The sequence below is a fragment of the Leptinotarsa decemlineata genome, unplaced genomic scaffold (genome assembly GCF_025532065.1).
Source record: "Leptinotarsa decemlineata unplaced genomic scaffold, Ldec_3_MD MMD2_P_RNA_scaffold_9, whole genome shotgun sequence".
Lineage (NCBI taxonomy): Eukaryota > Metazoa > Arthropoda > Insecta > Coleoptera > Chrysomelidae > Leptinotarsa > Leptinotarsa decemlineata.
Genome location: NW_027412536.1, coordinates 5,963,803 through 5,990,576, shown reverse-complemented (window position 1 = coordinate 5,990,576; position 26,774 = coordinate 5,963,803). Strand labels below are relative to the sequence as shown.

At 36.3% G+C, this 26,774-nt stretch overlaps 1 protein-coding gene and 1 long non-coding RNA gene across 2 annotated transcripts in view; one reads left to right on the top strand and one right to left on the bottom strand.

Moving 5' to 3' along the window:
- LOC141480592 (uncharacterized) overlaps positions 1 to 26,774 on the top strand; it is a 415,328-nt gene that overhangs the window by 49,908 nt on the left and 338,646 nt on the right. The gene's annotated exons all lie outside the window — the stretch shown is intronic.
- Positions 1 to 26,774, bottom strand: part of Rad23 (UV excision repair protein Rad23) — a 112,820-nt gene that overhangs the window by 19,973 nt on the left and 66,073 nt on the right. Inside the window, exon 5 of the mRNA XM_074170784.1 lies at positions 2,956 to 3,226. Coding sequence (XP_074026885.1) covers positions 2,956 to 3,226 — 271 coding nt within the window. The remainder of the gene's footprint in view (positions 1 to 2,955; positions 3,227 to 26,774) is intronic.

Here is a 26,774-nt window from a genome sequence, read left to right as displayed (position 1 = left end):
GGAAATGGAATGTGTCTGATGAGGAAAGTTGTTCAGACCATCGACACATAAACTTTGAAATCGGAGGGATTCAGACTTTGATCCTAACATATCAAAATCCCCGGAAAACAAACTGGGGAGCCTATACGGTGGACCTGGAAACCTGTTAAGACCGCATGAATTTTGACATCAGAGATTCCTTAGACCTAGAGTTGGCAGCAGGTCGATTACAGGGAGCTATCATCTCTACGTATAACGAACATTGTCCCATAGTAAACTGGAGATCAAACAGGAATGTTCCCTGGTGGAATGAAGATCTGGCGAGGATGAGACAAAAAAACTAGAAAAGCCTTCAAATGTGCAAGGAAATCAGGTTCATGGGACCAATACAGAAGATCCCTAACTGAATATAACAAAGTCCTGAGAAAATCCAAGAGAGATACTTGGAGAAGGCAATGTGAGAAGGTCGAACAGACCCAAGCATGTGCCAGGCTCTACAAAATACTCTCGAAGGGACCTCAGGTCTCAATAAATAACCTGATAACAAATACGGGGGAGTATACAAAAACCGGAGAAGAGACTATTAGAGAGCTTTTCCGGGTACACTTTCCCGGGTCAGAAATTACAAATATAACACCGAAATCCTGGGCGAATTCAGAACTGGAGACCCCGAAAAGGGCATCCAGGGAGGACTGGCAAATGACAAAGAAGGTGATAGACCTGGAGAAAATTAAATGAGCTGTAAACTCATTTCAACCCTATAAGTCGCCGAGATCTAATGGCATATATCCAGTAATGCTTCAAAAGGGACCGGAAGTTTTTTTTGAAAAATTGTGTCTAATTCTCAGGGCAAGTTTAGCACTGGGACACATACCAAAAATTTGGAGACTCATCAGGGCCAACTTCATTCCGAAACCTGGGAAAATTGGACAGGACTTGGCGAAGGCCTTGAGACCAATCAGTCTCATGTCTTTTGCGTTGAAAACGCTAGAAAAACTACTTGATAGACATATCAGGGAGGTATCACTGGCTATCAGACCATTACATCGAGACCAATATGCATACAGGTCAGGTATGTCAACAGAAACGGCTCTATGTCGGGTAACAGAAAAAGTAGAACATACTTACAAAAGTAAGTACTTTTAGCTGCTTTCTTGGACATTGAGGGCGCATTTGACAATACGTCGTTAGAATCAATCATCCAGGCGTCGAGAAGAAGGATCGATAAGACAAGCTGTAGGTGTATAGACTGCACGCTTAGGGGAAGTTTGGTATATACAACCATTATGGGGGAAACAATCGTGGCACGGGTAGCAAGAGGCTGTCCTCAGGGAACCTTGTAATGGACGAGCTATTATGTCTCCTGGACCTCAATGGGTATGAAGCACTGGGCTATGCAGATGATTTAGTCATCTTAGTCCAGGGTAAATATAATAATTTAATGAAGGGATGCATGCAGCAGGCCCTGCAAGATGGACCGAAAAAGAAGGGCTTAACATAAGCCAATCCAAATCGACCATAGTAGCATTCAACAAGAGGGTCTAGGATCTAGGATCTCTAAAACTTCGAGGTGAAGAAATACAAGTGTCGGGGGAGGTTAAATATCTGGGAGTAATTCTAGATTCCAAACTGACCTGGAACCAACACTTGGACAGGATAAACAGGAAAGCGAAGGTAGCACTGGTGCTCGCCAGACGCACCTAAAGAAAAACATGGGGGCTAAAACCAGACGTGGTGTGATTGGCTATACACGATGGTGGTTAAACCCATGATAACATACACATCTCTGGTCTGGTGGCCAAAGATGAAGCAGGCGACCGCCATCAACAAACTAGGCAAGGTGCAAAGACTTGCATGTTTGGGAATGGGAATGCATATTTTTTTTGCCTAACAAGTCCATCATTAAAATATTTGAATCACTAAAATTCTTCATATGAACATAGGTCCGCAACCGCTTTATTTCTGAGATATATGGTGCTGAGATTAATTTCTTCCCCAATATCTCTAAGACCGCTTTGGCTTTTTCTAAATTTTGGTATATGCAAAGCACATATGGTAGAGGTTTTCTCAATGTTTATCAGTTACATTCCTGTTTGTTAACATGCCCTACATGATTAGTAGATGATTTTATCTTTGTAACTCAGAATAAGGATTTCTGTATTCGTGACTTGCCATAAATATACTATTTGTATGTAAAATGTTCAAATAAAGTACTGTACTGTATTATTAGTCAAAATCATAATACGCCACTTTACAATAAAGTTTATTGTATAAGTTTGAAAATGTCCATATAGGACGAAACTGCAGTAACGTTAGTTACAAATGAAAGTGATAAAAAACATTGAAATTTTTATTTCTCTTTTCAATAGTCATGATTATATTCTTTGTTGGTATCTTCAAGATTTTGGTGTACATTCAACCAATCCAAACTGATGAAGAATTGCGAAACCGCGTACCTAATAGCAATAAGGAATACTCCAGGAATTTTCTAAAGAGTACATAAGTCAATGATGAGAGCTGAAGCTTGCATACTTGCAGGAGGCGGACATTTTGAAAAAATAATTTGATTTTAGTATTTATTGTTCACAACAGTTTTGTTTTTAAAAATAAAAAAAGGTATTTTCATGCGTACTCATCACAAAAACTAAACAATTTATAAATGGTGAATTATTAGATTTACCTGGCTATTACATAAGAACACATTGTAAAATGAATTTTAAGACTAGTAGATAAGGCAATATTGTGAAATTAATTTAAGACAATTAAGACGCAGGTACCTAGAAGAGGTACCTATGGTATAAATAAGGATAACTTTGTCAGTAGGATTAGTTTGATCTTCCTCTTGAAGATGATCAGTTGGTGATCGAAACACGTGTCGAGGTGTTAAAATAACGGTTTGGTTTTGGGAAAAAATTCCAGTAATATTCAAATACTTACTAGTACAATGAAATATATTTTTGCATAAATTATACTCACCAGCAGGCAATGCACCTGTAACCGGGGTTGGAGCACCCGGGGCTGGTTCATTGAGCATTCTCACAAAGGACTCCTGGTTCTGAGAAATCAACTGAAGCAAAGCAGGATTTGTCTGTCCAATTTGTTGTAAAACAGCATTCAACAGTTGGGGATTTTGCTGAATAACTTGTCTCATTTGTTGAAACTGTGGTTGGGTCCTCAAGAAAGCCAATGGATCATCAGTATCAGACTGTCTCTCATCTACACCAGACATATCAGCAGATTCAGTAACCTAGAAAGGTATCAATTGTCTAATAAAAATCAAATTCAATATTTAGGGTAAAAGGAGTTTGACGAAACACCAGCATTGAATTTACCTCGGAATATACTGAATGCCGTTGTTAGGAATCATTCATTCCCCACACTCAGGCAGGCACAAACTAATAACTGAGGATACACTACAAAAACACACTTTTGTCTAATTTCCACGATAGTTTTATATTTGTTGACTAGTTTCGGTCATTACACCATTTTCAAAACTAACTAGAAAACATTTAAATCTGAGTAATTTATACCTACGTTGCCTATCCTATCATAAGTAATTTGGTAACTACATTGTATATACCTGGAATATCGGTGAAAATAACAAAACAAAACTTTTGATATAATGTAGGTTTTGGGAACTGAGTTATAGGTTCATGAGAGAACTATTGTTTTAGATCAAATAGTTCGTTGAGAATAATAGAATTGAGATTTTTCTTTGACTTGTTTATTTCCATAGATTAAATTATCTTTATCTATTTTATGTTTCGAATTTTGAAGATGTTCGTACATTAATGATTTTTTATCCAAAATGACATGTTCATGGTACCTTATATCAAAATTTCTACCAGTAAACAATAGACAAAAGTGTGTTTTTGTAGTGTAACCTCAGTGAACATGAATTTCCACAAAATAAACATGTCAATCAAAAAAGTACAAATTAATAAACTTGATGTGTTTCTCCTCGATCATCAAAGTAAGACAATATTCATCATGGAGTTTTCTGCTCCTGCTAAGGCAAATATTGTCCAAAAGAGAAGAAAGTGGGTTGAAATATCGAGATTACTCTTCAAACTCTACAGCCCCTATCTAGACCTCTTTCTTTAAATGGATATTTTTATTATAAAAGTCTTTGGTGGAATGATGCGTTCACTACTCTCGAACTTTAAGATAATAATGTTTTACCAATAAATGACAGAAATAATCATCAACTCCGCAGTGTGGAGTGTGTTTACTAGTTGTTAATATTGATGACATGACCTGCTTCGGGTGAATGACCTATGCTGCAGATGGTAAATTATAATAAAATATTAATTCTGCATCATCAGAAAGATACAAGCTTATTAACCTGATTAAGAGTGAAACCTTCTCGAGGATCAAAATGAGACGATATTTATCATGGATTTTTAAGCTACAAATTGAAATGGAAGGGGGTGTCTGAAGAGATGAAAAAATAGGATGATTTTTTTTCTTTTTTTTTAAGGACGAAACACGAGCACTACAGGAAAATCCTTGAGGCGCTCTGAGAGCGGCGCCTGTGCGAAAGTAGCCATTCACATTGGATTTGAATCGCTACATAAACAGTGAAGTTCGAGGTTCGAGCAGTCACAGTTCGTCACGTATTTCTGATATGTACCGCTCTTGGTGGAATCAAATGTGCCAAGTCACTTGAACACTTCCCGTGAAAGTATCTATAGAAGAAAGACAAATCCCAACCCTTCTTCGAGGTTCCAGATTATCAAGGTTGCAAGTGATGTTCGCGTCTCCAATCAGGCGGATGGCTCTTTTCTGGATAGAATCCAACAGCTTCAAGGTATATTAAGGTGCGGAGCTCCATACATGAGAACAATACTCAAAAGGTTTGATCTGAGCTTTATAAAGCATCAAAATTTGCTGAGGTGTGTACAATTTTCTGGTTCGGAACAGTGTTCCAAGCTTTTGAGAAGCAGCCTTTGCAATTCCAGTAACATGATTGTGCCAATACATATTGGTGTCCATTTTAACCCCCAATAAACTTATCGAAGCAGAAAGCGGAATTGTCGGAGACATTTATCTTTTTGGAGAAAACCGATACCGGGTTTTTATGGCGTTGAATTGAACCTGGTTAGTTTCACTCCAATTCGAAATCATTTCTAGATCCTCATTAAGATATGTAACCTCCTGCTGCCGATGAAAATGTGCATCAGCAGCCGATATCCTGGAATCCCAATGAAATGACGAGACAAGTGTGCTGTCGTTAGCAAAGCAATATATTGGATTCTTCATTTTTCCCAATAAGTCGTTGATATACAATAAAAAGAGGGTTGGAGACAATACGGATCCCTTGGGAATACCAGCGTTGATGGTAAAAGTATTCGTGAAATATCCATCGACGGCCTCTTGCAGGGAATGTTTTTTCGGGAAGCTGGAGATCCATACACAAAAATGCTCCGACGAGTCATAGCATCGAAGTTTGGCCAGCAACCCTTATGCCACACACGGCCCAAAAACCTTAGAAATATCAACCGCAACAACTCTTGACTCTCCATGTTTCTCGATTGCGTTATTCCAAATACAGTTGACATACGATAGAAGATCTTTGTTTCCGAAAGACATATTCATGATCGCTCAAGATGTTAAAGCATTCCAAATATTCAATGATATGGTCTTTTACGGCTTTTTCCATGATTTTTGATAACACTGATATCACAGCGACTAGTCTATAGTTATTTGGAAGATTTTGCTTATCCTTTTTGGGAATAGGAATAGGAAAAAGGAAAAACCCCTTTTTGTAAGACAGGTTGAAAAGTCTGTTAAATACTGTTGCTAGTTCATTTGCGCACTTTCTAAGTACGATGAAAGGCACTTTCATCAGGACCAGACGCCTTGTTGATATTGAGCTGTTTCAAAATTCGCCGGACTAGACGTTGTCGAAAAGTAATTTCCGGCATTGTGGATTCTAGTGTGGAAATAGAGAGTGGCGCCTTTCCCGGAAAATCGACTGTGGAGTGGGACGCAAATTGTTCAGCTAGTTGATTTGCTTTTTCTATGGTTGTTGCTGCAATTGAACCATCCGCTTGTGTTAGTGGTGAAATTATGGGTTTTGTAAAGGTTTGATTAACAGCTTTAGCAACCGACCAGAAGGATCTAGACCTGTTGGGATTGACAAGCAATTCTCTGATTGTAAAGTTCTTTGCTTTCATTTATTCTAAGGTTGCAGTTGTTGCGAGCAGTTTTTGTCGAACCAAGGTTTTCCGTTAGAACGTCGTTTCATTGAAAAAGTAATATATGCATCCATGGATGATAGAATAACTTCCGTGAGTTCCGAAGCATAAGTTGATGGATCTTTATAGCTGAAACAAACATCTAGCCAGGGAATATTTCGGAATGGTCTTGCAGATCCTCTCATTCAGCTGATCTGTAATGCCAAACTTTGCGTGTCTTAAATTGTTCCCAAACATTTATCGGTAATTCATGAGTTTGTTGTCAGAAGATCCCAATGCAGACCTTACGGTGAGTGTGTAAATTTCTGGATTGGCTTTTAGGTTTAGATCCAGAAGACAAGTATATTTTGCATCACGGTCAGGAATACTGGTTGGCTCATTCATAATCTGAGTAAGTCCGCTGCTTATTGCAAAAGCCTCAGCTTCGCGACCTTGTTCGTCGTGAATATTTGAAAAATTGAGCCATTCGATATTGTGGACATTGAAGTCACCGAATATGGAAATTTCGGCACTGGGATGATTCATTTGCAGAAAGTCAATGGTGTCTGCAAGTGAAGAGAATAGTGCCCTATATTGTGTATCGCTTGGTGGTCGATAAACACAGCATATGAATTTAGTGATTTTCTGTGATATTATTTTAAAGCACATAATTTCAAAGTTTTGGGGTTCCAGCATTTCCTCTCGTTGACAGGAGATATCGCTTCTGGTAAAGAGATATTCCAAAGTTACGTCTGAATCAGGAGTGGAAATCATAGCCGGGATATAGAAAATTGACGGGGTTTGTTGAAGCACTGACTTTGGTTTCTATGAGTGCCAGACTATTGGTTTGCAGATGTTGGTGCACTGAGATTATATTTGAGTTGAGCTGTCTGATGTTGCAGAAATCTATTTTGAAGTTGCTATATATGTTGTATAATAACTCAACAGAAACAGACCATATCGAAACTTTGAAGTTACATAAAAAACCTAAAATATAAGAAGTGTATAAATATGTCTTTTTGCGAGAACAGTCGTACCTCTGAAAAAAATCCGGGCATCTGTAGAGAGAAAGCTGATGTTTACACGCAAAGAAATATATCGGAAAATATGCCGTTTCCAAACTTAGAAAATGAAATTATCTAGAAGAAATCATCAGAAATGAAATAAACAAGAATAGGGAAGCGACCAGTGACGAAAATACCTTTAATAATAATAACGTTTATTTACGCTGAAAAAATATACAAATATTACCATACAATGTTGGTGTAGAATAAATTAGTTACTCACAAAAATCATAGATTGCAGAAGGTTACACCCAGAATGGAAAATAAAGATATGACCCTTCGTAAACAAAAAAAGAAAAACTAGAAAAACTAAAAGTCAAAGGGAAAAACCAGAGTGGAAGGTGGAAAAAAGTGAAAGTGAGATAATCATCAATTCAGAACTTAATGAATCGCGACACTGTGTAGGTTACCGTGTTAGGAATCACACGTTAAAAGGTAAGACCTCGTTAGTCCTTAGCTCGCACAAGTTTCTCAACTTCTGAGAGTTGTCGTTCGTATGGGGGCGGCAGCTGATTAACGGAAAAACAGATTTTAAACAGATTTTTAAACATAAATGTTCACAATATGGTAACTATTCCTTCAGGACAGTACTGATCCTAGGAGATGAATATTTAGACAAGTTTCCTGATGCGCTCAGGCGTTTTCTGGGAAACACAAATTTTTATATTGAACGTATTCAAAAAACACTTTATTTTGAGATTTTCACTAAACGATTTTACAAAAACGCAACACGTGTTTCGCCATAAAATGGCTTCTTCGGGCGTGTCTTTACACGCGTTAGTTATGGATTTTCATCAAGTATCGGCCAATTCCATCGTATATTTTATATTGAAGAAAATATTTATATTTGGGCTTCAGCCCAACGTTGAATTAGCTTATACAACTAATAATTTATTTGTTGACACTATATGTTTTGGCCAAGAGGATCATATTATTATATTGTTTAATACAAATAATGTTAGTAACAAGAGATTACTAAATCTAGCTCTAAAACGAATCTTGCCCCTCTGCAAGCAATATTGCGGACCAAAAAATAATAAATTAAATCAAGTCAGAATTACGTAGTTTTCGACAAAGCAACATGAATTCTTCCATTGAGCGTTTTACGGACTCCAGACAAAAGGTGAAAAAATGCAATTTCTGGATGATATAAAATCCTGTTTAGAAAAAGGTACACGTCAGGTAATATTGAAGACAGTTCCAATAGTTCAATCTAATGGAACTAATTTTCTGATTGATTCGGCCGTTACTTGATGAAGATCCATAGTAATTTCAAAAACTACACCTCACAGTTTGATCTCCACAAACTTTATTTGAAAAATATATCACATGTTTCGCTAGCACAGTAGCTTTGTCAAGTGATTTGAATATTTCGAATTGTTCTTACATTAATATTTATATACTACAGGTAACCATAATTGAGACTACCTCCAAAAAATGACCTAAACCTCTAACTAAGGTACCTGTTCAATTATGATTACTTGAAGCATATTACCTCACATCTACATCAATAATAATTTTTCTCGGGTTTTACGAAAACAATTTTAATAATGGTGATCTATTCAAATCTAGTTGGTCATTCTTTAGAATGTTTGAATTTTTAAGTTTATTAATTTCCATTGCTTCCAAATAATTCAGTTTCAAATATTCATTTTCTTTGTGCCAAATTTCGAACTCTTCGTTAAAGATATGATATTCTAGAAGATTTACATAGCTCGTAAGATGTTCCTGCATTCGATTCCCAAATGTTCTGCCACTTTGACCAATACATACCTTAAGACCCGTTCCACACTTCAATTTATATAATCCTGATTTCTCGAATTTGGATTAAGCTCTATACTTTTGATTACCTATCTTATCAATAGGGAAAACGTCTCGACTCGCTTTTGCGTAGACTTTCTTGGCAAGTATTTTGTTTATTAATTCTGCTTTAAACCCATTGTTAACCGCAATTTGCTTGATGATATTAATTTTTTTATTGAAATTATCTATTGAAAGAGGAACATTGACTAATCTGTGAATCATGCTTTTATAAGCCGCTACTTTGTGTTGATAAGGATGGCTAGAATCGTAATGTATAGTAATATCCATATAGGACGGTTTGTGATAAATTGAAAAATCATGTTTGTTGTTCCTTCTACTAATTATTAAGTCCAAGAAATTGATCGAGTTGTCTGCTTCTATTTCAATAGAATCCACGAAAATTTCTGCGAGTGAGGGGCTTAATGGATTTTCCATAATTAAACCTTTTGAGGAGGAATAATGTTGTTAAATTGAAAATAATTTTGTTTGAGACATAATGACAGAAGGTCAATTATTTCTCGTTTTATGACTGGGTTCACTCTATTTTTATCTAATAATTCTAATACTAAAGTAATAGTATCATCAGGAGGTATGCTGGGAAATAGATTCTGCACATCAAAGGATAGTAATTTTGCGTTGTCTGGTAGAGGTATGTTCTCTATTTTATTCATTAAGTCATATGAATTCCGGAGACTGAATTTTGGTTGGAAGTTACAATGGTTCAAGATGATATTGATTAGCCTTTCTGATAATTTCACTGATGGTGCAGTGACAAAGGAAACCACTGGTATAATTGGATAACTCTGTTTGTGCATTTTTATGAGTGAATATAATTTAGGCATATGGGGGTTCATCAATGTTAATTTGAATTTTTCCCTTTCAGTAAAAAGTATGTTTGAATTTTTCAAAAAATATTTCACTTGTATTTGGAAAATCTTTCAAAGTGGAGGTAGTCTCAATTATTGTTACCTGTAGTATATAAATATGAATGTAAGAACAACTTGAAATATTCAAATCAATTGACAAAGCTACTGTGCTAGCGAAACATGTTGTGATATATTTTTCAAATAAAGTTTGTGGAGATCAAATTGTGAGGTGTAGTTTTTGAAATCAATGGAACTAAAATCAAAGCCCAATATTTACTCGAGACCATTTTTCAGATAATCCTCAGATAAGTCAATTATCCAGTTAGCACCAATTAGCAATAAACAGAATATATCCTTATTACTGTTAAACATCCAATCGGTAAGGAATAAAGTAGATGATCTATTCATATTTATTAGTGATCTGAAGAAACCTGAATTAATTCTACTAACTGAACATTGGCTACATCCTGATGAACCGCTACCTTCCAAACTATAAGATTGTGGCAAAAAATTGCCGAAATGATATAGAAGGCGTGGGAACTATGATTCTTGTTAATGAGAATTTCTTCAAGAAAATGTCTTTTCCAAAGTATTCAAAAGTTTGATTCTTTAATTGTAGGACACGTATTTGAATTTTCCTTAACATTTGATAAATCTAATAACGTGTATATACTCTACATATCTAGAACTCCAAATTCCAACCTAAACATATTTTTCGAAAACTTTGAGAATCTGTTGTCAAAAATATCAGTTTTTAATCTTCCTCTTTGAAGATGATCACTTGGTGATCGAAACACGTGTCGAGGTGTTAAAAATAACGATTTGGTGTTGGGAAAAAACTCCAGTAATATTCATTACTACACCAAAGGTTCCAAACAGTGCATCATAAGTAAAAATATCTGTGCATGTAAACTTAAAAGTAGCTGGTTATCTCATTATTGATTCAATGGATAAAGAATTACCGCATACCAGATGTTGTTTAATCTATTCTCATTGTTCAATTTAAAAATGTTATTTGAGGGACCTACCAGAATAAAAACTTCATCAGCTAGCTACCTTAGACTATGTTTGTCAAAATTTTAATAATACTATGACAGGCTCACTCGTAGCTCCTTTAGGTTTTTCCGACCACGAGGCAGTATTGACCTCTTTCCAAATAAATGTCTATTTAAAAAAAGGGAAATGAAATTAGCCAGAATTTATACCAGAAATAACTTTGATAAATTTAACGATTATTGTAATTCCATATATTGGGGCGAGAAGATTTCTTCTCTTGAACTGTTGAATGTGCTCCATTCATTATAGTGGTTTTCGAATAAATTTTGCAGGATGATGCCCTCGAAAATATAGAGATCTCTTCGAACTGTGCAGATCCTACTGGTCTGGTAAAATAGATGTTCCGATTATAGGAGTCTTTAGCAAAACGAAGCCTTTGATCATATAGCTTCTACTTTTTAAGGACAGAACACAAGCACTCAGGGAAAATCCTTAAGGAGCTCTAAGAGCGGTGCCTGTGCGAAAGTAGCGATTCATGTTGGATTTGAATCGCTGGAGATCAAATTCATTTGAAAAAACGTTCTCAGGAAGAAGTTTATTCCACATACACGCAGTTCTCCAAATGAAAGAGTTCTCAAGCGGTGAAGTTCGAGGTGAACTGAGTTGAACCTCAAAACGATGAGCAGCCACAGTATATCGCGTATTTCTGATATGTACAGCTCTTGGTGGAATCAAATGTGCCAAGTCACTTGAACATCTACCGTGAAAGTATCTATAAAACAGAGACAAATCTCCAAATTTTCTTCGATGTTCCAGACTATCAATGTTGCAAGTGATGTTCGAGTCTCCAATCAGGTGAATGATTTTTTTCTGAATGGAATCCAGCAGCTTCAGGGTACACTTAGGGGCGGAGCTCCATACATGAGAACAATACTTCAAAGAAGGTCTGATCTTAGCTTTATGAAGCATCAAAACTTGCTGAGGTGTGTACAGTTTTCGGGTTCGAAACAGTGTTCCAAGCTTTCAACCCCCAACAAACTTATCGAAGCAGAAAGCGGAATTGTCTGTCTTGACATTATTATATCTGGTTACTTTAAAACAGCAGAAATATTTTCCAGCAAATGCAGAATGATGTGACACATGGTGTATGCATTTAAATGAAAAAAAGGTAACGGTAATCCAAAAATCAATTATAAATTGAGGGTGGCCACAAAAAATTAATGTTGGACTTTTTTGAGCGGACCCCCCTAAAAGCTGTCAATTGGTTGTAAAATGAAATTGGTGAAATTTGAGCTTAATTGGATAAGGTTAACCTGTACCATTTTGTTTAATTAATTTTCCCAATTGGTACATTAAAAAAAAGGTATAGTTAAAACCGTTTTCAAAGTAAATACAGCAAGATTAAAATTGAAAATGGTGGATTTAGGAGAAAATAAAAGCAAACAGGTATAAAAAACGAAAAGAAATAATATTCAAAATTTCATTATTTTAAATTTAAAAAAATGAAGCATTATAAAAGAAAGAAGTTATTATTTTGATACAATTAATGGCGTGATGAATGGCACCAGGTACTTTGAAAAAAATATCTTTGGGGGGAGTACGTCCTAAAACAGTTAACAAAAGTTCAATAAATGCTTTGTTATAATCCCTTGGCTGTTGGTTTTTTAATTGTTCTATAAGAAAACTCTGACATTTCATCTGAATTCCCTATTTTAGGCCTGATATTTTTATCTTCAATAACAGTTTTGTATTTTGTCTTGTCTAGCTTCGACCATCCAGTCTGAAACTTTTAAAAAGTATTTAAGAGGGGGCCACTGACTGTGCCCATTTTTAAATCTAAAACCGATTTGAGAGAATCATTTCTAAAATATGGTGGTGACATGCTAAATAAAGAAGGTTTTTCTCTAATAATTGATCCAACAAAACGCGGGTTTGTTGAGGCAACCAGTATTTATCGCAGTGGTATCAAAACACATGGCCAATACAGCTTTTGCCTGAGTAATTCCTGTACCATTTTCAAGCTGAGGAACACCTATCAACTATTTTTCATCCCCACAACTAATCAAAACCGCTACTCTTTCTTCATTTTTTTTTTACTCAAGATATCTGGAAGTAAGTTTCTGTCCCAGTGCACAAAACTCCTAAATCGGAATTTTTGAATCTATGTTTGATAAGCTCTGTTTTTTGTTTTCAAAATAGCTGTCTGCGAACCCGTGGGTTCGTGGGAACGGCCAGGGGACTGGAGGCCCTGTCCGGGAAGCCAATGTGGCCTTAGGGACGGGTTCGCCGGACCTTTGGTCAGTGGCAGAAATAAGTAGGATGAGGGAAACTAAAACCCCCCAAAAGCCCTGCAAAACATTCCACTGAGGACCAGCCTACCCAAGCTACGGTTTAAGGAATCGTGTCGACAGCTGAATCACCGCAGGGTGATATGCGGTTACGAACGATTCCCTTGGGGAACCGGGCGAAACCTCATTGCAATTAGCCTTCCTCTGGTAATGCGGGGCTCTGCCATAGGTGACTAACTCTTCCCTTGCTACTCGTGGGAACACACATGGATACAGATAAACAAACAAATAAAGAAACAACCAATCTCGAGGCTGGACAGCAATGCTCACCTCAATTCAGGGCGGGGGCTAGGGATGAACAGAAATGTTCACCCCGATTTACCGCTTAAAATGAGGCTGGACATAGCAGACCACCTCGTAACGCAACACAAAGGCTAAGGCGTAAGGGCATTAACGGCGCCAAGGCCAAGAGGAGAAAGAGAGCAAAAGAGGCAGGAATAGCAGCAATTACGAGTGCACCCTCCTCCTCTTCCACTCCATCTCCAACAACAAGGGCACCTCTTGCGGCGGGCGCCAAAAGCTCCGCCTTGACAAAAGACCAGGAAGCGGCTGCCACTGCAGGAAAGCGCCCTCATGTGAGTATCTCCACGGAGGGAAACCCAAGAAGGTTGAAGAAGCTGCGCAGCGACAGTAATGTCGCTGCATCTTCCAAAACCTTCGTGTAGGCCGCATTGGGACACCTCAAGGTCGCCATCATAGATGAGACTAACCCGTACGGTAAGGTTACCGCAGAACGAGAGAGTCTCATCAAAAAACAACTGCTGGAGGAGCTGGACAAAATCATCTTCTCCGCCTCCAGCAACAACAGCAAACCGCCCACGTTCAAGTCGTGGACATACTCCGGTGAAATCATCAGAGTGGTCTGCGGTGACGACGTAACGCTATAGTAGCTGAAGAAAGCCACAATGAATATTTAGCCGTGGGAGGAGGCATCTCTTGCGGTCGTCAGTGTGGATAAGCTTCCAAAGCTTACCACAGCCTCACTCTGGATCCCAGAGGACGTCCATAAGACGACATCCGGTGAAAAGGAGAGGGTGCTGGATCGGCTGAAGGCGCAGAACCCTGACCTGACAGTAGCAAGATGGTGCACTTTCCACCATGAAGTGAAGATGAAGCCACAAGGACACCTCTTCGTCTTCGGGATCAGAGACGGTGATATGGCTGTCCTGAAGAAGAAGTCGATGAGGATAAGCTACGCGTTTACCTCACTGACTATTAGGGTAACAAGGAAAGAAGCAGAGGGTACCTCTGGAGACCGTAAATCCTTGGAAGTCGAGCCACCTAAAGTGGATATTGACAGTCGATGGCCTGACGGAGAAGGCACCCCCAGAGGTCCATCTGCTCCCCCACTGGGTAAAGGTAACTTGAATCCAACAACTGTCTCATGGGCAAGGACGTTGAAAAAAAGATAAAAATAATACAATGCAACCTCCAACACAAAAAGGCGGCAACGGCAACACTATGTCACCACCTTGATGTATTGGAGGAGGCAATAGCTTTGATCCAGGAGCCCTGGAAAAAGATCAAAATTACTGGTTTCAGTAGCCTAACTGGTCTAATTTTCAGCTTACCAAGCAATCAGCAACCTAGTACGACTACAACCTAGTACAACTAAGTTTCTAGGAAATGCATATCTTGTCCTCATTATTGATGAGGACAAGATAAGAAGGGCTATATCGGGCTTTTCCCCCTTCAAGTCACCAGGACCTGACGGTATAAGACCAGCCCTACTTCAATGGGGACTGGACATTCTTATGCCTCTCTAGCTCTGAGGTATATTCCCAGTAAGTGGAGGGAAGTAAGAGTAGTATTTATACCCAAACCAGCTACCAAAAGCATTCCGACCAATTAGTATCACATCGTTTTTCTTAAAAACTATGGTGAGGCTATGTGAGCGGTACATAAGAGATGAAGTACTAGTTCACAGCCCACTTCATCCGAATCAGCATGCATATACTCCGGAAAGGTCTACTGATTCGGCCCTTCACCATGTGGTTGGCAGATCATTGGACAACAAAGAATCCACCCTGAGTGTATTCATAGATATCGAGGGAGCGTTTGATAAAACAATCTTTCCAACGATTACCCAGCAACTACACTCCCGGAATGTACCCCTGGTAGAAGGAGAATGGATACTCAAGATGCTCTCTAGTTTAGCAATAAGTATCAATGTAGAAGACACCACAGTGAAAAGACTGGACATGAGGGGATGTCCACAGGGAGGGGTCTTGTCACCCCTTCTCTGGAACATAGTTCTGGATACCCTGATTAATCACCTCAACAAAAATGGATTCTAGTAGATGAGATACAGGGCTTCAATGGCGTATTCCCTAGGGGACGTACTTACGGTAGTGAGTGGGAAAGAGACGTGTGCGACGTGATCGACGCATAGAAGGATGAAATGAGCATCGAGTAGATTCATTTGATAGATAAGGGCGCAGTGGAACTACAAAAATAACGGTACAACATGACAGTTTAACGAGGTTCTATCGTTTTAGCGTGTGATTCTTCAATGTGTACAGGATGTCTCATCGTTTGAGAAAAAAAAAACATGTACGAGGTGTCTCAAATACGTCAGCGTGGAAAATAACGGTATAATATCATTAATGAACGAAAAATCGGATTGAAGAAAAAAACATGGCTGCCATACAGGGTGTTTCATCGTTTAGGAAAAAAACATGTACAGGGTGTCTCAAAATACGTCGGCGTGAAAAATAATGGCTGCCATACAGGGTGTTTCATCGTTTGAGAAAAAAACATGTACGAGGTGTCTCAAATACGTCAGCGTGGAGAATAACGGTATAATAATAATAATGAACGAAAAATCGGATTAAAGAAAAACATGACTGCCATACAGGGTGTCTCATTGTTTAGGAAAAAAACATGTACAGGGTGTTTCAAATACATCAGCGTGGATGATATAATAATAATGAATGAAAAATTGGATTAAAGAAAAAAAACATGACGTCAATGTGTACAGGGTGTGTCAAAATGCGTCATTAAAAAAACATGACATTTTAACGGGGCTCTATTGTTTCAACGTGTGATTCTTCAGAGTGTACAGGGTGTCTCATTTAAGAAAAAACAAGTCAAGGCGGCCTAACGTTTTAGCGTGCGATCCCAATAGGAAACGTTTGAAAATGGGGGCAATCGGGGTATTCAGCAATGACATTTCAAAATACGTCACATGCGTTTTTTTTTTCGTTTTTGTGTTAGTGACGTCAATGTATACAGGGTGTCTCAAAATACGTCGGCGTTATTGAATTATAAAAATAACGAATGAAAAATCGGATTAAAGAAAAAAACATGACTACCTGCGTCAAAGAAAAAAACATGGTTGCCATCGAAATATACAGGGTGTATTATCGTTTGAAAAAAAAACATGACGTCTATGTGTACAGGATGCCCCAAAATGCGTCATTGAAAAACATGACAGTTTACCGGGGCTCTATCGCTTTAACGTGTGATTCTTAAAAGTGTACAGGGTGTTTCAATCGGGGCTCTATCGTTTTGACGTGCGATTCTTCAATATGTACAGGATGTCTCATTCAAGGAAAAACATGACAGTTTAACGGAGCTCTATCGTTTCAGCATGCGATTCTTCAATGTGTACAGAATGCCCCAAAATGCGTCATTTAAGGATCAGGATAGTTCAACGGGGCTCTATTGTTTTACCGTGTGATTCTTCAGTGTGTACAGGGGGTCTCAAATACGTCATTTAAGAAACCATGACAGTTCAACAGGATGTCTCAAAATACGTCATTTAATAAAAAACTTCGTTTCTGGCTCAAAATCCAATGCCGTTTCTTATGGTGCTTAAGTTTAGTCATAAGCCAAATTTCATTTCAGAGGAATTATTTTCAAATGAATATGAAAACCCGATTGATTTTTATGATCAACCTACCAACCAATATCAATATTATGAACACCCCAATCCAGACGAAAGCCCTGATCAAAGCAATTATTTCGAAAATGAATTCGATCAACAACCTTGTATCTCAAACGATGACATTTTAGACCCTGACGAAATCGCAAATTTTCAGACGGCGAGCCAACGAGACCAATCGACCTAGCTGAAATCAATCTCTCATGCAATGATGTCTTACCATATGTAGAAACCAAAAACCCAAAATTAAAACTACTTATCGATACGGGAAGCTCTCGATCGATAATCAAACCTTCGATAATTGAAAAATTATTTCCAGATGAAATATATCACTCCAATACCATTATAAAAACGGCTACTGGTTGTCAAAAGGTCAAATATCAAGCTTCGATACCAGCCTTTTCTGAGTTTAACACGGATTATGAAATTGATTGCATCTCATTCGATTTTCATGAATATTTCGATGGCGTTTTAGGACTGACAGATTTAATAAACATGAACCTCAATATCGATTTGATTATTGAGAAATTGATAGGAAAAAATACTGAAATACCTTTCAAATTCAGACAACTTTCAGATTTCAGTGGTTCCTTTTCAGTAAACCCGCTGGAAAAGATGAAAAAAATCTGACAGTGAGTGTGTATGAAGGCGAAATTGTGACAATCGAAGGAACTATGAATAATCTCATTATTCCACAAATATTGACTATTGCCAAAAACGGATATGCCCCGATTGAAATTCGAAACTTCTCCAATAAAACGATTTCAGTAAAATTACTCGAACCCCTACCTGCCACCCAATTTGTATCCTCGACATACGAAATATTCACCCTCGAATCTTTTACAAACCCCGACAGACAGACAGATGACCATTCCGCATCAAACGAAGCTGACCTGAATATCGCAGACTTAATTCGCATTGACCACATGAATTCAAAGGAAAAGACCGAAGTTCGAAGTAGTAAAAGGTCACATCAATAATACGAATCCATTCGATCTCAGTGATCATATCATTATTTCAGAATACGTTCAAGCCCATAAAGACACTACCCAAAAATTGTACCAATCTATACAATAGACAAACCAACAAACCAAGGAAAAATGTATAGACAAGAGAAATGAAAACCGAGATGAACCCCCCGATTTTTCTGATCAACAAGTAGCATATATCAGGACTAAAGCATGACAAAAATACTAAAAAGACTAAAATACTCAAGGAAACAAAAATAAAGCTAAAAACCAACAAAGGAACCTATCACAAAAATATTGCCCAAAAGCCAAGACTAACAGAAAAACTTCGTTACAGGGAACTGACGAAAATGAGGTTACCAATCCTGACCCTAATACTTCACGTACTCCAAGTACTATGTGACGAAGACATTCAAATCAATACCATTCATAACCCCATTCTTCCCATACAATTAGGCAACGCAAAAATTATCTATAGTAAACATACATTTCTTTACTACATCGATTTGAGTCCAATTATCAATCAATTAAATAACTTGAAAACATATTTCAATGTTATCAAAAATAATTTCAATAAGGAAATGTTATCAACATAATTTCCTATCATGGTCTATCCGAAAATATGCTTCAGAGACCTGAATATCTCATTCAAACAACTCAGACAAAACTGGACAACCTTCAACCACATATTCGTGTTAAACGTGGTATGATCAATGGAATCGGCAAAATCAATAAATGGAATCGGCAAAATCAATAAATGGCTTTTCGGGACACTCGACGCTGATGACGGAAAGCGTTACGATCAAACCATTGCAATATTGGAAAAAATCAAGAAAATATCATTCACGAATTGAATCTTCAAACCTCTCTATCAAAACAATTAATCAATCATTATAATCGAACCTACCGAACGCTCAATTCAAATCAAGAAGCGCTCGAAAAAGCTTGAAAACATTCCAGTTTGCCATTCAAAAAACCATTGTCGATATCAAAAATTGTATCAGTTTTCAAGGTGTACTTTCTCAGATCATTTTGGACTGCCAAACCTGCCAACCTAGAAGACGCAATTAACCTTCGCAAAATTGAATGCTTTGCATAATTCAATTAAATCCAGTTCAGATTTGGAAGAAATGATAAAATACTTGAATCAAATTTACGATGAAAGCGAAATTCCAAAATTCGAAAATATCTTGTCATACTATCAATTCTTTGGCACACAAGTTACATTTTCGAACACGAAATTGATTTTCTCAATTCATGTTCCATTATCAGAAACGGAATTTTTATGTTTTATCACCTGTACCCCATCATCCAAAACCACCATATTTTTTTCCTCAAATATCCCTATTTGGCACGAGCAGCTTCGAAAAATCAATTCGAATCAAACATGTGTCCATTATTGGAGGAAACATTTCTGTATCGAAGACTACTACCCACAGGACCAGTGCACAATCCAGCTGATTGAAGGCAATATCACAACAAATTGCCAACCCATTCCAATCAACGTAGGCGAATCCATAGTCGAACAAATCACCCAAGAACAAGTGGTGATCATCCCCGTACGAGAAGAAAGAATTTTCTCAAAGCGCAGAGCTGATCGATATATCGAAGTTAACATCCCCACACTTGTCAAAATACCCAAATCATGTGAAATCCGAATAACCCACAAGACGTTTTTCAACAACATGAAAATTCAAAAGGGAAAACCTCTGATTCTGCCAAAAATCCTAATCAACAATGTGGAAACCCCGAATGTCTACGAGACGCAAAACTTCTCCAAACTCAACTTAGACGAAATGTACGAGCTCCACAACTTGGCAGGAAAGTTGTCAACAGTGAAAAAGATCGATGTAGTCGATAACACCAACAACACGTTGATCTTCGGAATCATCTTCGGATCGATCATACTGATACTGATTCTGATCGTATTGATCAGAAAGAAGAAAGAAAAGGATACCATACTCAAATGGCTTCGCTCTAGGAAGACAAAAAAGGACGATAATACCCCGGAAATCGAAATGGTTCCTTCCAGACAAAAATGACTCCGTCATTTTTAACTCAAGGAGGGACTATCTGGACTTGCGAGGCGATGTTCATCAGTTAACGTTCATTTTTAATCATTTTATTTGTAACTCTCGATAGAGAAAGTCGTTTTCAATTGTACATTTATAAAATAATTTTTTTAAAAACACAATTCTCCGTTCAAAGTATTTAACTGACGTGTCCAACAAATAAGTAATGATATTCAATTATATGAGGAAAAGAAAAAGGTTCTTTAGCAGTTGAATAATTTACACATTCAAGACAAAATGTAGCCTCAGAGTGTAGAATATGTCGTCAAGGATGCTGAAAAACAAATTTTGTACTTCCGACTACAATAATTTTTGTTCAATATGTAAACGTACCGAGTGTGGGTGAAATTCCAAGAAAATATGCGTGAAGGCTAGTGTTTATATATGTAAACAATGGAAATAGATTCGTTTCACCTCAGTCAATGAGGGTCAGTTAGCAGTATTTGCGCAGGCGCAATTCCAAAGAATACACCATTCAAATGTGAATTGAAATTGATATTTCAAGATCTTCATCATTTAAATACAAAAAAACTGTTGAATTTGTTCCAGAACACGCAACGAGGCAAGAGAAAAAGAAGTCGCAAATTTAATTTAACGTTTATAAAGTTATCATAGAATCTAACGATGTCAGCATGTATTTTGATTAGAGTTGTACAACAATTATGAAATTTAATAAAAAAGATGAATATTTTGATTGAAACAGTAAATTTTTTGTTTTATTTCAAGTTGGTAAGAATATATAATATAGATATGCAGAATTATCGCTATCACTTAATGATAAAGCCAGACACGTGGCTTTATAACAATTTGGTACGACGAAACAAAGGCTTTTTGTTTGATTGCATAATATGTCATCATCTATTTTCCTATTCTTACCCAAGGTGACATTGATCACTGTCAATGCTGAATCAGCATCCAGAGATATGCAGTTCTCAAAGCGACGGAACAAAGGCTCTTTGTTTGATTTCATAATTTGTCATCACTTATTTTTCTATAAATACCTCCTGCGAGGCGAAATGATGAGTTAATTGTATTACTTGAAGGTTATACCGACAAGTGCAACAATTTCATCTGAAAGTGAGTGTTTTTCATGCTCACTTTATGAATTTTTATTGCAAGATTTTTCATAAGTTTTTGACTTTTTCTCAAATGAATTTAATTCAAAGGTGGTGAGAGTTGTAGAATTATCATTAAATTTCCAAAATTTAATTTACTTGAGTATTTTTTTTATAAATACTTTTTGAGGGTTGACGTTTCTTTCAATTATTTTGTAATACAAAACGGTTCAGAGGTATTTACGTATTCCTCAAGCCAACCCTGGACTACTATTTTTATCCTACATACATTAGAAGTTAAGAAATGACAATTGATAATATTTCTCAAGCTTAAATAATGAATAAAAGATAACAACCGGTAATTGCTGACATCAATTTTTCTCGAATACTATCTCTTACAGTAATTATTGTATCGCACAATTTGTTTTTATGTTTTATTAGATGGCAGCCTCATAACCGGGAAACGTGATTATGAATTTTACTCGAGAATCATCCAAGTTGAATAAGAGTTTTTCTCGTATTTTATCTATTTGCCTTTGACAATGCCATAGCTTGTCTATATACACATTTATAATGTAGTAAACAGAAGCTCATTTTGTGAGCAGCTTTCTAGTTGAATAAAACGCATAGTAAGTTACGAATAACTTTCATTCATGTTGTCGTTTATTCAGAGAGTGTTCGTATAATTTGAAACATTAATTTTTTTTTATTTTTGGTTTCTCGCAGGTGGATTTCCTAAAATTCAAGTTCAGTCGTGAAGAGGGAACCAATTAACAACAACAATTTGTTACCACACCGAGTGACGGAGGAGTATCACCTCCATTTAGAAGAATTTTGTATCAGGAAAATACCCTGTCGTGTTGTTTCATTTGAAATTGTACGAAATTAAGGTAAGTATGTACTGCTTTTTTTCCCTGTTCAATGTATGTATAGAGTTTGTGGTTGTATGCTATATTTTTTGTTCGACTCAAAAACTTTTTCATTCATAGATATGATCCGCATAAAAAAGATTTTTTCTTCATTTAGTACGTGCAGAATATGTGTTTTAAATTAGTTGTTTTTAATGACAGTTGATTTTTTTAATTATAATTGTAGCTCGCTAATTTTTCACAATCACTCCATGAAAAACATTACCCCCACTCTTGAATTTTATTTTTCTTTGGTGTATGTTTGTATTAAAGATTGCATTTATTTCAGAACACTACATCAACGTGTGCAGTATAACTTCAGAGTCATCTCAACAACTACCAAGTCGGTAATTGATAATTAACTTTTAGTCATTAGAGATAATTATTCAGAGTATATTGCCAAACAAGCTATACAATTTATTAATAAACATATAAGGAAACGCGTTTTAGCTATGAAAAAAATTAAATTTTCGGTTGGGGAAAAAAAAAATAATTACAAAAATTGGGGAATTGAAACGCTTTAAAGTGATTATCAAAATGATGAATAATAAACATATAGGCTTAGGTTTGAAGCGACGAAGCTCCAGGGTAAAGTGGCAAACTGTTAACAATGTTTTCAATCGTAGAGTAACAACGGGGGTAATCATCAATTCAACTCATAAAGATCCTAAAAAGTTTCTAGGCGATACTTTTTCATTATTCAAATGTGAGATTTCCAAAATTTTAAAACAAATGTCATGTCTCAAAGTTAATTTTACATTTTCAGGGGTTTTATTAAGAAATCGAATGATGGGGAAATTGTTGATCGTAAATATTTCAGTAACCAAATAAATTTATCGATTCAGGTACGGACTTGACTGCTTGGTACAATGAAAACGCTGTGGATGTTATATTGAATAAATTAGACGAATTTGAAGAACAACTGTCGGGGTGGGCTTTGAGTAAAATTCTTTTGTTGGAAGTAGCAATAAATAAATAAATATGTGATTGGTAACGGTTCTTCTTTCATTCCACTGTCGCAAGAAATCGCAAGGAAGCGGGCATGCATTATTGTACGAAACGATGACGAAATGTGCTTCTTTTGGAGTATTATTAGCACCTTGTATCCTGTAGCAAAAGATCCACAAAGAGTGTCAAAATATCCACACTATTCTACAGTTTTGAATACTACAAGGCTGAATACTCCAATGGATTTACAACAAATTCACAAATTTGAAAAACTTAATAATATTTCTGTAAATGCTTACACTTTATAATTGAATCAAGCAAAGGAAAAACCATTTTATGTAGTAGTACCTGCCAGACTCACGACAACAAAACGAGACAGACATGTTAATTTGTTAATATTTCAAGACAAATATTTTCCAAAATTGATTGATTATGAGGCTCCACCTATTGATGACGAGACTGAAATTAAATTCCATTATTGTTGGATCAAAGACATGTCTAGACTACTTTCAAAACAAATGAGTAATCATAGAGGACAAAAGTTTTTTTGTGATAGATGCCTCAATTATTTTTTAAGTCAGCAAAAATTAAATGATCATATTGTTTTGTGCGAAAAAGTGAATGACTGTAAAAAATTTCCTTTCCTACAGACGATTATGTGGAATTTCGAAATTATGTTTATAAACAAAAATGCCCGTTTATAATTTTTGCTGATTTTGAGTCACTGTAACGAAAGCATATCTAACAAGACTACAAAATACCAAAAACATATACCTTTCAGTGCAGGCTACTACTTCAAGTGTTCCTATGACGACAGTCTTTCTCATTTCAAAAGCTATCGTGGTGAAGACTGTATGAAATGGTTTGCCGATGAGTTGTCTAATATTGCAAAAGTTGTTGAATCAAAAATAAAGAATATTGAGCCGATAACAGTGCCTTCAAATAATATCGGTGCTGCAACGACTTATCATATTTGCGAAAATTCGTTCGCCCCCAAGATGTTATTATACTATGCCTGGGTACACAAAAATCCATATAATGGTAAATGCTATTTTTGGGAAAACGATGGAAAACATTCGGTTACACAGGGTGGTCAAACTTGTGAATTCCTGGAACGGTCGTTATGGCGACAAAACTTCAATTGCGAGCCCCCGATTTCAGAGTCGAACCGTTTTCGATACAGACTTGGTGACTATTAAATTGAAAAAGACTGAATTTGTTTTCAATAAACCCTTGTACATCGGAATGGCAATAATAGATATTTCAAAAACATGCATGTTTGATTTCCATTACGATTTCATGGTGCCCACTCTAGGTTTAGAAAATTGCAAGTTAATGTATACATATACAGATGGCTTCATCTACGAAATAACGTGAGAAGATGTCTATTCCAGCGGCGGCTCGTCAGATGAGGCAAGGGAGGCTTAGCCTCCCCATAAAATTTGAGGCTATTCATCGCAATAAATTAAAAGATATTGACAAGTAATTATGATTATTTTTTTCTAAAAATGCTTGGGTATCATTACTTTACCAATAATTTTTAATATAAATACATAATATGCCCGAAAAAACACCATCACTCACTACGTAGTACGTACCAAGCCTCCGACCACTTTAAAAAACACAGGTTCCACGAGACCGATCCAACCAGCGACATACGTCCCGATTTGTAATTTCAGTTGCAGAAACTATAGCGTCAGAGGAGGTTTGCCTCCAATTGGTCTCCGTTAGTGTACGAATGCATTTGTTTTTTATTTAATTATTCGGACGAGATACCGTGACTAAAAAATATTCCGGTAAATCGTTTTAATGTTTCTTGATAATATTTGTTATTTGTGTATAAAACAGGCAGTATTATATTTTAGCAGTGCTTTTTGATAATATTTTTAATGTGTTTTAAAAGTGTTTTCTTTCAATTTCAAGGTGTTTTCAGGTTTTCACTTTCAGGCAAGTTTTTTTTTTTCATTTATTATGGATAAGTTGGACGAAATTGAAAAATCTGACGATATAGTCGATTGGTTGCTGATAAATAATATCAAGTCTTTATCTTATGATAATGAATTTTACATTATTAAAACTCTAGGAAGGCCTCAACCAAATTTGATTTCAATTAAATCGTCAGATAATCGACAAAATCGTGAATTTAATATTAGTTGGTACGATAAACGCGATTAGTTAACCGGCTCCATTAAACAAGAAAAACTTTTTTGTTGGCCCTGTGTTTTATTTTCCGTACAAACCGAATACCAAACGTGGTCTAAAATAGGTTACTTCGATTTAAAAAATTTACCTCGTGTTATGGGGCAAATATGATTCACAATTTGGCACTTTTTTAAACGGTAGCGTTTTTTCGGGCACCTCAAAAACCATCCAAAATGAGCTTATTATAGACAGTGTGGCATACATTATTAAGGAAAATATAAGCAAGGAGATTGAAAGTGTTTCTTTTTTGCATGGGAAATTGATGAAACTACCGATATTACCCGTACATCACAACTTTCAATCGTTTTTAGATATGTCAAAGATGGTAATGTGGTAGAACGTTTTATGGGTTTTCGTGATGTTTCATCTGGGCGCACAGCGGACGATTTGTTTTATTTTTTAATTCGTAAGTGTGACACCTATAATTTTAGGCAAAAGGTAATTGTGCAAAACTATGATGGGGCTACGGTCATGGCCGGCCATTTGAATGGTTTACAAACTAAAATAAAGTCCATAGCTCCTCATGCACTTTTTACGCATTGTCGTGCCCATGCCCTAACTTTAGTTTTAAACAAAGCGTGCGCCTCCGGCGGGCTTTTCTGTGTGTATATAGTCTATATGACTTAAGCCTCCCCTGTTCTCCAATGCACGAGCCGTCTATTCAGGACTCATTAAAAAGAACCTATCAAAATTTGATACTTCCGATTATTCGCCCGATAATAAGTTTCAATTTCCACTTGTGAATAAAAAAATTCCTGGGTTAATGAAAGATGAGGCAAATGGTAAAATCATCACGCACTTTGCAGGGTTACGTTCCAAAATGTACACCTACAAAGTGCAGAGTGGAAAAGTTATCAAAAAATCAAAGGAAAATCGATATAATGTAGTCAAAAAAAATATTGATTTCAAAGACTATATCGATTGTCTCAGAAATTTTAAAGAAAAAATATGTGAGCAGTTCAGTATCAAGCAGGTGAAAATAGGATCAAGTCCACACGACGATAAACGAAAATTAATCCCCGAATCATCCGACACTTTACCTTTACACTTTACTATAGCTTAAAATAAGGTTATCATTTGGATTTTCTTTTTATTGATGTGATTCATTGAAAAATTGTTTGAATATGGCTGATAGGTGTGTTTATTCTGAGAATTTTCAACAGCGGTAGGAGTCCACCAACTTTGCAAGAATTGACTGCAAAGAGAAATATGTTTGAGTATTTCAGTGTTTGTATACTATTTATATTGTACGTGTACAGGTTGAAATACTTTTAATGAAATATATTGAAATTTTGTATACTTATTTATTGTTGTACAGACACGTTGATATAAATTGAATAAAATATATATTGAAATTTTGGTATTTTATTACATCAAACAACTTTTAAAAGCTGAATTTTTTCCACCTTATTCATTAAATGAAACAAATGTTACAGCATTTTCTCATTTATTACATAAATCATACACTATTTTTTGTTTATAATGAAATAAATATTCACG